The sequence below is a fragment of the Hordeum vulgare genome, chromosome 6H (assembly GCF_904849725.1).
Source record: "Hordeum vulgare subsp. vulgare chromosome 6H, MorexV3_pseudomolecules_assembly, whole genome shotgun sequence".
Taxonomy (NCBI): Eukaryota; Viridiplantae; Streptophyta; class Magnoliopsida; order Poales; family Poaceae; genus Hordeum; species Hordeum vulgare.
In genome coordinates this window covers 31,679,193-31,693,995 of record NC_058523.1, presented here as the reverse complement: position 1 = coordinate 31,693,995, position 14,803 = coordinate 31,679,193, and the positions used below count along the sequence as shown (strand labels likewise).

Here is a 14,803-nt window from a genome sequence, read left to right as displayed (position 1 = left end):
ACAAGGCATCCCTCCGGTGTCAGTGAGTTACATGATCTCATGGTCATAGGAATGAATACTTGACACGCAGAAAACAATAGCAACAAAATGACACGATCACATGCTACGTTTATAGTTTGGGTCTTGTCCATCACATCATTCTCCTAATGATGTGATCCCGTCATCAAGTGACAACACTTGTCTATGGCCAGGAAACCTTGACCATCTTTGATCAACGAGCTAGTCAACTAGAGGCTCACTAGGGACAGTGTGTCGTCTATGTATCCACACATGTATTTGAGTTTCCAATCAATACAATTCTAGCATGGATAATAAATGATTTTCATGAACAAAGAAATATAATAATAACTAATGTATTATTGCCTCTAGGGCATATTTCCAACAAACAGGGCGCGCCCTGGGGAGGTGCCTGCACCCTGATGGCTTGGGGCCACCTCCCAGCTCCTCCAGCCTCGTTCTCTGTGCTATAAATTCACATATATCCCAAACACCCTAGGGATCCTCCCAAAACACTTTTTCCGTCGTGGAAAGTGTTTGTTCAGCCGTGTGCCCATCTGGAGCCCTATTCTCGTGCCATGTCAGAGGGGGGTTCAATCACTCACGGCCTCTACATCAACCTTCATGCTCCCATGGTGATGTGTGAGTAGTTTATCATAGACCTACGGGTCCGTAGTTAGTACCTAGATGACTATCTATCTCTCTTTATTCTTCATTGCCAAGATCACCGTGATTCCCACAGTGATCTATCTTATGTAATCACTCTTGTGTGGTGCATTTGTTGGGATTCGATGAATTGTCGGTATATGTTCAGATTATTCATGAATAATATTTGAGTATTCTATGAATTCTTATATGCATGATTGTGATAGCTTCGTAATTCTCTCCGGTCTATCGATGTGGTTTGGACAATTAGATTGATTTATCTTCACTAGGAGAGGTGCATTGTGGTGGGTTTAATCTTGTTGTGCTCAATCCTAGTGGCACAAAGGTGTTGGGGAACGTCGCATGGGAAACAAAAAAATTCCTACGCACACACAAGATCTATCCATGGTGATGATCATCAACTAGAGGCTCACTAGGGACAGTGTGTTGTCTATGTATCCACGCATGTATTTGAGTTTCCAATCAATACAATTCTAGCACGGATAATAAACGATTATTGTGAACAAGGAAATATAATAATAACCAATTTATTATTGCCTCTGGGAATATTTCCAACAAAAGGGACATGACACGTCTTGTATTGCTGCCACTAAGGGTAAAATGATGGGATTCATTCATATTAATTATATTTACTTTGTCTACATCATGTCATTATCCTCAAAGAATTACTCTATTTTTACTTAATACTCTAGATGCATGTTGGATAAGAGTCGATGGATGGAGTAATAGTACTATATGCAGGCAGAAGTCGGTCTACTTGCTTACGGACGTATGCCTATATGTGTGATCATTTCCATGAATAAATATTGCATAACTATGCGCTTTTCTATCATTTGCCCAACAGTAATTTGTTTACCCACCGTATGATTTCTATGAGAGAGAAGCCTCTAGCGAAAATATGGCCCCCGGGTCTCCTCATAAATATATTTTAAAAAATCTAAATACCTCGCTGCCTCTTACTATTTTTATCCATTTTTTATATTTAATATATTTAAACTATCTATCTATCACTACTTATCGCTTGCAAGTAACGAGTTCAAGGGGATTGACAACCCTCTTGCCCGTGTTGGGTGCAAGTGTATGTTCTTTTCTGTGCAGGCACTCAAGACGGGAAATTGCATGGTTCTCCTATTGTTTCAACAACCTTGGTACTCACTGAGGTAAATACTTACATTTACTATGTTGCATCATCCCCTCCCCTTCGGGGAAAAACCCAACGCAGATCATAAGTATCACAAGCTCATTTTCAGTAGCACCAAGAGCAACTAAGTATGCAAAATATAATCCACTAAAGCAAAAAAACTAATTGGAGCAATGGAAGAGTCACATAACAAGGAGCAATCCCTCTAAACATTTTCGAAAATGGAGTTCCGAGCAAGGAGATCAAAAATCTCAGGTTTGGGAGCAAGAACACGAGGGAAAGAGCAACCAATAATGTTTTCTAGAGGTAGGACAAGGAGTGGGTTGAAGAGATAAGTGAGGGGGTCCTTGTGGGGGCCCCAAGCCATCAGGGCATGCCGAGTGGGGCTAGGCGTGCACTGGTTTCTTGGCACCAACGGGTGCACCCCCGCGGTGTTTTCACCTCCAAAAATTCTTAAATAATCCAAAAACAATAATGTAAAACTTTTGCAACATTCAGAGCACTTTATTATGGGGCCATTTTTTAATGCACGTGTAATTCATAAAATAGGATAATCATGGTATTTTATTTTATTAAACTAAGAGTAAAAAATAGTAAACTATAATTACAAAAAGTTGTGCTTACTGAATTCATCGACCACGTGCCTCTCAAAAAGGATCCATTAATAAGGTTGATCAAGTCTTATTAACAAACCATTTCCAATTGACATGAAACCAAAGAATTTTCGTATAACACTAAGTTACCTCAATGGGGATTTGCATATCCCAAACAATGATAATATCATATTTCTTCTTGGTAGTAGGTAGATGATATTTAAACCCTCCAATAGTAATTGTAGTCACTTGCTCAATGTTATTAGTACTATTTTCCGAAGCTTGTTTCTTTGAAAAGTGCATTGTATGTTGTTTCCCATTGACATGAAAAGTAACTTTGCTTTTTGTGTAATCAATAACAACCACTGCAGTATTTAGAAAGGGTCTACCAAGGATAATTGCCATGTTGTCGTCCTCGAGCATATCAAGGATAACAAAGTTTATTAGGATATTAACATTTGCAACCACAAGAGGCACGTCCTCACAAATTCCCATAGGTAGAGCATTGGATTTATCATCCATTTGCAAAGATATTTTAGTAGGTGTAAACTTATTCAAATCTAGTCTTTTGTATAAAGAGAAAGGCATAACACTAACACCAGCTCCCAGATCACATAAGGCAGTTTTAACATAACTTCGTTTAATAGAGCAGGGTATTGTGGGTATACCATGATCTCCCAACTTCTTAGGCACTCCACTATCAAAACAATAATTAGCAAGCATGGTGGCAATTTTAGTTTCAGGTATATTTCTTTTATTGGTAATGATATCTTTCATATACTTAGCATATGGAGGCATCTTCAAAATACCATTCAAACGAATGCGCAAAAAGACAGGTCTAATCATTTCAGCAAAGCCCTCAAAACCCTCCTCGTCCTTACCCTTAGAAGGCTTACGAGGGAATGGCATAGATTTCTGAACCCATGGCTCTCTTTCTCTACCATGATTTCTAGCAACAAAGTCTCTCTTATCATAAAATTTATTTTTAGGATGTGGGTTATCAAGATCTTCAGGAAATTCTATTCCACATCATTATCATGTTCTTTATCATTATCTAATTGAGCATCTACGTTAACACCATTATTATCATTATCATTATCATTATCACTAGGTGAATGTTCACTACCAGGTTGTGTCTCATCATCAGAGATAGAAACATCATCAAGATTCTTGATAGGTTTTTCTTTAACAGGTTCACTAGAAGCATGTAAAACCTTATCATTGTTCCTTTTCTTTTTCTTTTTAGAAATACTAGGTGCATCATCATTAATTCTCTCAAAATATTGTTCAATTATTTTAGGATGGCCTTCTGGATAGAGAGGTTCCTCAGTCATTCTACCTCCTCCAGTCATTACTCTAACATCATGATCATTCGTGTTATCATTCATTTCAGCAAGCAAACCATTTTGTGACTTGGTAACTTGGTCTAGTTAAGTATGAACCATGGAAGCATGTTTACCTAGACCTTTAACATCATTAGCAATTCTAAACATTAAGTCACTCAAGCTATCAATCATCATAGCATTGTAATTGATATTTTAACATAATTATTAAAATGCTCTTGCTCAACAATGTAATTATTAAATTTCATACATGCATTGACTAGGAGTTTTAGTGTAAGGTATATCACTTTCATCAAACCTATGGGGAGAATTTACCCCTATTACCTGTGTAGGGATATCAAGTCCATGTACTTTTTCAATAGGTGGTAAATTCTTGACATCTTCAGAGTTAATACCTTTTCTTTCATAGTTCTCTTGGCTTCTTGCATATCTTCTAGACATGGGAATAAAATACCTTTCTTATTTTGGATAGCTTCCAACGCTCGTTCAGGAAGTGTCCAATCGTCAATATTTCTCAATATATTATTCAATAATTCTTCAGCTTGTCCAATAGTTCGTTCCGTGAAAACACAACCACCACAACTGTCTACGTAGTCCCTAGAAGCATGAGTTAGTCCATTATAAAAGATATCAAGTATTTCACTTTTCTTAAGTGAATGATCAGGCAAAGCTTTAAGTAGCTAGACAAGCCTTCCCCAAGCTTGAGGGAGATTCTCTTCTTTGATTTGCACAAAGTCAAAATTTTCTTGTAAAGCAACTTGTTTCTTATAAGCATGATTTTTTTTTTCAAAGAAGTAGTGAATCATATCCTAGGGGATATGCACACAACTAGGAGCAAGACTAAGAAACCATTTCTTAGCATCATCTTTAGTGAGAAAGGAAAAAGGCTTAAGTATATAGTAATAGCGCATATTTTCCTCATGAACAAACAGAGTAGCAATATCATGCATCTTGGTAAGGTGTTCCACAATAGTTTCAGTTTCATAGCCATGAAAAGGATTAGATTCTAGTATGGTAATTAACTCAGTATCAATAGAGAACTCATAATCCTTATTAGTAACAAATCTTTGAGAAGTAACAAATTTAGGATCATGTTTCATTTTCTCGATCATACATTTTTATTTCAGTTTCTGTAACATTATTCTCAAATCCTCTCTATCATTGCAAGCAAGAAAGTCTCTATCTATCTCCCCGTCCATACCATAACCCTTAGGTACATCAGGCATATCATATCTATTAGGAGAGCTAGGCATAATAGCTGAACCATAGTTTTCATCAATTTTGGCATTTTCAGTTTCTATAGTTATAGCAATATGTGCATCAACTAATTCACCAAGTGGCACAGTTTCAGTTTTATCAAGCATAGCAGTAGCATCATCATAAGTTTGATGAAATTTAGAAGTAGCATCATCAATTTCTTGCAACATATCAGAACGAGTAGCAAGTGGTGGTGTCATAAGCTGATTCAAAATAGTAGATGAATCAAAAGCAGAGCTAGATGGCAGTTCCTTACTTCCCCTCATCTAAGAGTATGATGTTAGTGCTAGTATCTTCCAGATTCTTCATAGTGATAATTAGATATCCTTAATTGAACACAATAAAGAGAGCTATGCTCCCCGGTAACGGCACGAGAAAATAGTCTCGATAACCCACAAGTGTAGGGGATCACAACAGTGTTTGTGGATAGTATTACACCTTAATTTATTGATTCCACACAAGGGGATCCAAAGAATATTTATTGGTCTAGCAGTTGAGTTGTCAATTCAACCACACCTAGGATATCTCTCGTTAGTAAAAGCTTTAGTAGCACCAAAAAATAGTAGTAGTAACGGTAACATCAATATTTTTGTAGTGATTGTAACAATAGTAGAAGCAATAGTAACTTATCAAGATTCAGTATATGAAAGCGTAAGCATTTGGATCGGTGATGGATAAGTGTGTATATTGGATGACATTCATCATGTAACAGTTAAATACTAGAGCGACACAGAACTAGCTCCAATTCATCAATGTACTGTAAGCATGTATTTTGAATATAGTCATATGTGCTTATAATAAGAACTTGAATGACATGTTTTGTGCTACCCTCCCGTGGCAGCAGGGTCCATAAGGAAACTAAGGGATATTAAGTACTCCTTTTAATAGAGAACCGGGACAAAGCATTAATACATAGTGAATACATGAACTCCTCAAACTATGGTAATTACCGAAAAGAATCCAATTATTGTCACCTTGGGGTATGTGGATCAAGACACGTAATAGGTGCATATAATTTGCAAGATAGGATCCAAAACACTCTCATATTCATGAAAATATAAAAGGTTCAGATCTAAAATCATGGCACTTGGGCCCTAGTGACCAGCACTAAGCATAGCAAAGTCGTAGCAACATCAATCTCAGAACATAGTGGATACTAGGGATCAAACCCTATCAAAATAACTCGATTACATGACAAATATCATCCAATACCATCACCATCAAGCAAGCCTACAAAGGAATTACTCACTCTGAGTGGTGAGCATCGTGATGGTGTTGATGGAGAAGGGTTGATGATGACGACGGCGATGAATCCCCCACTCCGGAGCCCCAAACGGACTCCAGATCAGCCCTCCCGAGGAAGAATAGGAAGTGGCGGCGGCTCCGTCTCGTAAAACACGATGAAATCTTCTCTCTTATTTATTTTTCTCCGAAAATAGGAATTTATAGGAGTGGAATTAGGGTCTGCGGAGCCACGAGGTGGTCCCAAGCAAACAGGACGCATCCAAAGGGGTAGGCGCGTCCTCTTGGCTTGGCACCAACAGGTGGCCCCCCTCTGGTGGGTCTTCACTCCAGTATTTTTTATATTTTCTAGAAAAAATCTCCAAAAAGCTTCGTCCAATTCCGAGAACTTTTATTTCTGCACAAAAAACACCATGGTAGTCAGTCCGGATTAGTTTCATTCAAATCATGTAAATTTGAGTCCAATACAAGAGCAAAAATGTTTGATAAAGTAGATACGTTGGAGACGTATGGACGCATCACATCCCTTCCCCCGTCTCTCCCGTTCTTCCTCGTTCGGTGTTCCTGAGGCACTTAGCGAAGCCCTGCTGGCACTGCACCACCATCTCCACCACGTCGTCGTGCTAGTCAATATCCCATCTTTTTCTCCGCCTCGCTTGTTGGATCAAAGAGGCGGAGACATCATCGAACCACACGTGTGCTGAACGTGCAGGTGTCCTCCGTTCAGCGCTGCGACAGATCGGATCGTAATTGGATCGTGAAGAATACGATTATGTCAATCGCGTAATATATGATTCCGTTTAACGGTCTACAAGGGAACGATGGTACGTAAGCAAACTCCCCCCCTCTCGCTGCTATACATCTCCTGGAGTAGATCTTGGATGTTTCGTAGAAAAAAAAATTAGTTTAATGCTACGTTCCCAACAACTTCCTTATCCACGCCATCATCAAGCCCGTCCTCGCCGTCATCGAGCTGGGGGGTGGGGGCGCAACCCGACAAAAGAGACAGCTGCATATCAATATGAAGTTTAAAAGAAATTTTAGAGGGGGGCTAGAGCTTCTTTGGAATCAAATACTTCATAAACAATAAGGAAATGAAAATGGAAAATTATGTGTGTGTGTTTTTTGGAAAATGCATAATTTCTGAATTTGGCATTTCCAAATTAAATTTGGCAGATATGATTTGGATAAGGAGATGGCTAAACTAGTTGAACATTAAGCTCGACTTGAAGCAAATTGAATGGCATGCTGGGCGAACTGAATATCTTCTTCACGAGTTATGTTCTTCTACCTTTTCTATACCCACAACCACTATATTTTGAGGCACCCACTCCCCGAGAGTATTCTTATAGTTTGTTGCCATTTTGAGCTCCTTTTCATTTTGTATCTACTGCCATTTTGGGCTGAACTCTTGTCATTTTGCTGTTCTTTTGTTAGGTACTCAATTTGGAGTGGGCCGTTTTGGTGACGGGGCTCCATGAAACCCTTTATTTTTGAAAAAAAAAAATCAAACCTTTTGATTTCTAAAAAATCTGAAAAATATATGCAAGTATCCAAGTCACAATTTTTCTGTGCAACCAAGGCCACAAAATGATTCTGTTCAGACAGGGAAAATAGCATCATCCTGCGTAGCACAGAACAGTAGCATGGACCACTGTACAAGAAGCGATTTGGGGCCTTCCACACTCCGAAAATATTTACCTTGAGACTTATCTCTAACCCTTACCACTGACTGCACACAGAACCTGGATGCTAACAAATCAGAAACCCTCACATCGCACGGAACGAAGAAAACAGCACGAAAGAAGAAGAAATAAACTCTAGTGTACCCACACCGTCTCCCCCCTATAGATGCCCCTTGCCAATTCTCACAGAGCCTGGGGATTCGGAACTCCGGACGGGCTCGGCAGGTTGCTCATGCTTGCGGTTCGTAGGAGTTTGCGGAACTCGGACAGGCTTATCCGCCCGTCCTTGTCGATGTCGGCCTCCTCCAGCAATGGCTCGATGGATCCCTTTAAGCCCGTGTGCTGCAAGTTGGAGGAAAATCACATGTGAGAACGCTACCGGTTACTTTACAGTTTCTATGCTGCGGTTGTTGGTATACCGTTTGGTCTGTCTCGGTAAATATATATACTTAGGCTCTGAATAGTAGTAGTAGAAATATAAATGCCGAAGCATGCAACTTGGACAATCAAATAGCCTTCAAATCTTGGAATGTACCTGAATGGACTACAACCCGATGCATATATACTTTCTTTTTATGGTGGAAAAATCTTAATTTCTATGCTCAAACTCAAGGAATTACTTCATTCACTGAATATGAAGAACCAGATAATTGGAAGCAAAGCACAATATGGAACGTCTCATCCAGATTAAGTCGAGCCAAACTCACCATTCATGAGAAAAAAGTGCAAAATGGATCATGTGACATGATGCGTGAATTTAAGAACCAACATGAACACAATAGGAATGAGAACTTACCATTCTAAGTTCATCGGGGGTGATGTATCCATCACCATCCAAATCAAATTTGCTGAAAGCAGCTTGGCAGCGCAAGCCCCACCTTTCAGAGTCCAGCTCAGCCATCTGATGTATGTGGAGAGTTGCCGCAACAAACTCTTTGAAGTCGACAAGGCCATCCGTGTTGCTGTCAATCTACCATACAAAATAAGATTAGTTGAGGTTATGTCAACTGCTTGCTGTGAAATAAAAGGGAGACCGAAAAGAAGCTTCTCAAAGCTTACCGCTTGAATGATCTCGAGAACACGAGGGCCCTTCAATCTCCAGGGAAGATCCTTCGCAAGGGCCTATTGAAACATACAAAGATCGTCAGCACCATCCAGTACCAGTGCAAAACGTTCTCATATAAAAAGGACTCTAAATCTTACATGCCGCATTTCTTCAATGCTAATTGATCCACTTTTATCAACGTCAATTGCATCAAATTGGTCCTTTAGATCTGCTAGCTCTTCCTCATTGACTGTACTTGCTAAAGCCTGAAAGTCAATGGGACAATAATGTAAGGAATAAAATGAGAGGCCCTAAGGGACCACGTTTCAAAAAAAAAAATGAGACCACAATAATTACCCGCAGCGCAAATTGCTTAAAACGGCTGTACTTGACAAATTGGCGCATGTTGTACAGTACAGATATATCGACAGGGATCTCAGATGCATCTCCTCCTTCTCTCACCCATGGATGTGCTAATCATGTCAAGCACAGTCAGAATTAGTAAACATGACAGACGGTGAGTACTACACATTCTTGCTGCAATTCTCTTCATAAATTTATGTTTAAAAAGTGTAAGCTACTCCCTCTGTTTTTATTTACAACGCATATTAGTTTTCTCTTCAGTCGAACTTTATAAACTTTATAAAGTTGGTCAAACTTTAAAGTTCGACTTAGGACAAAGCTAATATGCAGAGTAAATAAAAAGAGGGAGTACATGTTAACACTAAGTGACTTTCTACAATCAAATAAACTCCAATAAGATACATCCAAGAAAAAAGGTATTGCAGCAGACATCCAGTGTCTGAGGTCACTAAATAAAACTTAATAACCCACATGCAGTTTTCGATTTCATAAGGCTTCTTTTGTTAGAGGACTTTGTTACTTCCGAAATCAAAATGCAACATCTGATTCTAGCATCATATTTTGAAAATGACAGAAGATTTCGTGATGGAAGACAGAATTGTCCTCAGGCTGTATGTGCACAGCACTTAGCATGCAGATTGCAGACGTACTCATGTGCATTCTTTTTTGGCACTATGCATGTGTGTTTGCTCACGCAGAAAACAAGAATAGGCGAAACAGCAACCCTAAGCATCATGGATACAATAGTAAAGTATTGACATTATAATGGAACTTACAGAGAGCTTGAGCTGCTGTCAATCTCGCCCTTGGGTTCTTCACCAGTAATTTTTTAACAAAATCTTTAGCACTTGAACTGATGCTTGGCCAAGGTCTCTTACGAAAATCAGGCTTGTTTCGTAGAACCTGATTATGAGAAATTAATAGAATGCATAAGATCATGTATTCTATCAAGATTTTGTCTTTGCTGATGTACATGCATAGAAATATTTACAAAAAAAAATGACAGTAGATTGAAGTGGATGAGCATATTATCCAACACCTTTTTACTGGTGAGTAAATTTTTAACTTAATGGTTATTTTCTAAATTAACTTAAAATGTTCTGTCATGGCATGTGGGGCCAGACTTTCTAGCAAGCCAGTAGGAAAGGCAGCAAATTGTTCTTTTTTTTTAATACCCAGCATATTTAGTCATGTTTTTAAAATAGTTACAACCTAAGTTGGCTGGAAAAATAATACCAGGAGGTAGTACTATAAATTTCTAAGTTTAGGTGCCTGTCTGAAACTAAGGCAATATACCATACATTTAACATGGATAATCCTAGGATGAAATTTCCCAGTAGCTATACCAGCAGCTATGCACAGATTGCGAGAGGATTGGCGCCATAGATTGTGCATTTATACATGTAAGTGGACCCTATTTTTATATATTCATTTCTGAGATGGCTTACAGTTATACATTAACACGTCCAAATGATGGTAGGCAATTTAAGACTGCATTAAAAGGACAGACCCAGTGCTAGAAGCTCCCACACCAGGTGGGGTCTGGGGAAGGACTATACAATTTAAGACTGCATTGTGTCAAACAAATTGGCAGGGAACAGCTACTACAGAAATTGCCTAAAGAGCAGAGACTGGACATGTTTAAGTTTAACACTTAATAAGGTAACATTGCTACATTACATAGTGAAAAAGTTGCAAAAAACACAGCTTCTCCATTTCGTCAGTTCACTGAAAACACTACGATAAAGCTCACCACAGTCACCAAGCACATTTTACATGGAAGCATAATCAATGCAAGATAATCCATTTACCTCCTTGAATATACCGTCCTCTGTTTTATCCCAAAAGGGGCGCCTCCCACAGAGCAAAATGTAAGTTATAACTCCTATGCTCCAAACATCCGACTCAGGTCCAGACCGCCGTTTTAATACTTCTGGTGCAACATAATAGGCACTGCCAACTATATCACGGAACTTCTTCCCTGTAATCATGCATTTAAAAGATGTATGAGCCAGAGCAATTATCGAGTTAAGATTTGATGCAACATGATACACATAACAATGATGCACGTATACAAAAGATATTGAAGTAGGCACCTGGTTTTATGAAGTCTGACAAACCAAAATCTGTTGCCTTCAGAGGCGAGTCCTCCTTAGTTGATTTGAAAAGGAAGTTCTGGGAAGGAAAATAGGCACATTCTTACATGACCTGAGAAGTAGTGAAGTATCACCAAAACTGTACGCTAAGTGCCAAGATATCAAAACCGACCAATTTTTACCTCAGGCTTCATATCTCGGTGGACTAACCCACGTAGATGACACTCAGCAGCCACTTTGAGCATCTGCCGCACCACTACTGCAGCATCTTTCTCACTATAGCGGCTGTTTTTTCTGTCAAAAGAAAAATGCTAATGAGAACTGGTTATTGTTTTCACAACCAAAAAGTGATTAATGAGGAGACCAAGAACATCAAGGCTAAAATTTGTGGGAACTAAAAGACGCCACTAAATCTAGCAACCGAATGGCACCAGAAGTGAAGATGATATATGGAACAAGAAAAGCAGAATATATCTGATCTTACTTTGCCAAAATTCGGTCCAATAGTTCACCACCTTCGCAAAGTCTGCAAGAAAAGGCAAAGAAGCAAGACTTAGTACTTGGTACTAGGGCATAGGAATGATTATGCTTTTAAAAGAAAGAACTCCGAATATCCCTAAGTGCGATAGCCCAATAGATCATGATATATGCTAACCAAATATTTGTGATACAATGCAAGGAAACTGCAAAGAGTTCAAAACATACATGAGTAAGTGCGCTCACAATTTGAGCATTTCATTACACTATACACATTCATATATTATAATGTAAAAGATAGATAGACAATACAGCTTGTCTACCCACAGTGTTATGAGGAATAGAAACTTAATCCATCTGAGGAGAAGACAGAATTACTAGGATTTAGTAGGAAAATTTCAGCAAGTGCATGCCTGTGACTCTAGGAACAAGATATCATAATTTGTTTCGATAATTGTGGCAAAATAACACCTTTAAATCTGCAGACCATCACATCATTAAATGTTACTGAGAGAAAATTCTGCTAAATAAGTACAAGACTACTTACTCCATCACAATATACACGTATGAATCGTCCTCGAATGCATTGTCGAAGTGAACAATGTTCTCATGGCCTTTAAGGGCTTTAAGAATCTTCACTTCTCTCTTTACGTCTTCCACAGCAACAGGTCGGGTCATCTGTTATAAAATCCATAAATATAATTGTGTTGATCACACATTCCAAAGATGATGCATAGCAAACAGATGTAAACATGTAATTATACACTGCACGTATCCAAGACTCCAATTAGTTGCATGGATGAACATTAGCTGAACAAGAGTCAACACAGTATCTATTTATAATAGAGGATAATGATTTATAGAACCATGGGCAATTAGCATTCATGCAGTGAAGTAATTATGTTTTCATTAGTTATTATTATAGTACACAACATAGCGTGCAGGTGCTACATTTTCTTTCCTTTGGAATAAGAGGTGTAATTTCCACAGAAGGTTAATAATCAATAGTCAGTACGACTTTCACAAGGTATCCTGCGGTCAACTTTCAATTGTTATGCATTCTGCCACAGAATGAATGGCCAATGTTTCTAGCATACCTACGACACGAATTTACTAATGAAGTCATTTAAGATTCCGTGGTGATTGAAATTTCCCTCCATGGCTTTGCATTTTTAGTAGAAAATAATAAAGCAACACTGTCGCTTGAACCAACATACAAAGTCTTTGTTGGTACCAACACCGTGTTCATTGATACATGCATTCCCAGGTCAAAACTGAGTGGAATGAAGACAATGTCATCTGTCCATAACATGGAAGAAGCCAAGGAGACATTGTCCACTCCAGGAAATGGTTGGTGAGCTTACCAGGAGCAAAAAGATAAGCTATCCTAAATGAACACCTACACCAAAGTATCCGTAAAGACGGCAAAAAGTAATATCAAAACTAGAATCAAGGTTGGAAACGAATACATATACACTAGACGCAAACTGGAGCTCCATGTGAAACGTATTTCACAGAAATGGCGCTTGACGAGTTCCTAACAGAAACAAGAGAGGCTGACAAAGTAGCGTACAAACAACTACTACGCAACCATGACAATTCTCCCTACGAAATCAAAAAGACGAAGCATCTGCGTAAACAGTTAGTCTTCACCATTCCGGGGAGAAGTACAGGTACTGGTACCATTTTCAGGAGCAAAATTGGCATGGTGAACAACTAGCCTCAAGTGCCAAACCAGGAAGGAACCCGCGAAGATGGGCTTCACTCATGCACTGGACCCCTCAAAAAGGAAAGTGGGCAGCTGCACCTAGCGATGAATTGACGATAGGAAGGCCGTAGGGCCTTGCCGACACGGAGGGCAGACCACCCTCCACATATCATCATCAGAGACAGCAGCAGCATTCAGCAACCTCATGCCCCTTGTAATAATCTATCTTGTGAAGTCTAAATCTGCGCAACGCCGCTGAATCGACGAGCCGGGCGATCTCAAGCTGGCCGAACGAATCGCCCGACTGTCAGACGACCGGCGGAGGCGGCGACGACTGATTCCGTCGCAACCCCCTCGACGAAACGAAAGACCGCGGGGAACGGAACGGAACCGAGCTGCAGATGCGGGGCAAAAAAAAAAAATCCTCGGGGACGGACCTTGGCCTTGTCGATGCGCTTGACGGCGACGCGGTCCCCGGAGAGGCGGTCGACGGCGGCGAAGGTGTAGCCGAACTGGCCGTGGCCGAGCAGGCGGCCGACCTCGTACCTGCCGTCGAAGTCCCGGTCGTAGCCGAACTCCACCGCGGGGGCCCCCGCCGCCGCGGCCTTCTCCTCTGCCTTGCCGCCCCGCGGCCGCCGCCGCCGCGCCTCCTGCTTGGAGGAGGACAGGCAGGCGCCCATGATGCCTGGTCCTGGTCGTCGGGAGGGTGGTCGTCGCCGCCGTCGTCGTCGTCGGGGGCGCGGGGGTTCGGGGGTGGGAGCTCAGCATAGGGAGGGCGCGGGCGAGGTATATAGGCGCGGGGCAGGCGGAGGAGGAGGGTTTGGGTCGGGTGGGGGAGGGGGGAGGAGGAAGGTGGAGGGGAAGGTGAGGGGGGAGCGGAGGAAGGAGGAGGGAGACAGCGAGAGGGGAAGAAGAAGGTCAGTCAGTCAAACCGTCAAACTGCCTGCCTTGCCTCCCATTGTCAACACACCTCTTTCACACCTTTTCTTCCCCCTTCCTCTTGGAACCTCGTTGTTTCCCTTGGGGTAATTTTCCTCCCATTAGCTCAAGTTATTTTTTCTTTTTTGCGAAACCGGTTTAGCATAAGTTACAACGACACCGAGGATAGTTTAGTTTGATGTCGAGGATCAACTTGTGATTGGATGGCTAAAATGATGGTTATGTCCACGGTATAGAGCACCGATCGGTGA

At 40.5% G+C, this 14,803-nt stretch overlaps 1 protein-coding gene across 1 annotated transcript; it reads right to left on the bottom strand.

Moving 5' to 3' along the window:
* Nucleotides 1–7,789: 7,789 nt before the first annotated feature.
* LOC123402399 (calcium-dependent protein kinase 4) lies at nt 7,790–14,541 on the bottom strand. The gene is made up of 12 exons (XM_045096316.1): nt 14,051–14,541; nt 12,453–12,583; nt 11,913–11,954; nt 11,611–11,722; nt 11,429–11,507; nt 11,144–11,313; nt 10,109–10,235; nt 9,327–9,442; nt 9,128–9,235; nt 8,984–9,046; nt 8,721–8,894; nt 7,790–8,266 (listed from the first exon to the last, which is right to left on the bottom strand). Exons 1-12 carry the CDS (start codon nt 14,291–14,293, stop codon nt 8,108–8,110), a joined length of 1,524 nt encoding a protein of 507 aa, XP_044952251.1. The 5' UTR covers nt 14,294–14,541; the 3' UTR covers nt 7,790–8,107.
* Between the last annotated feature and the right edge of the window lie 262 nt (nt 14,542–14,803).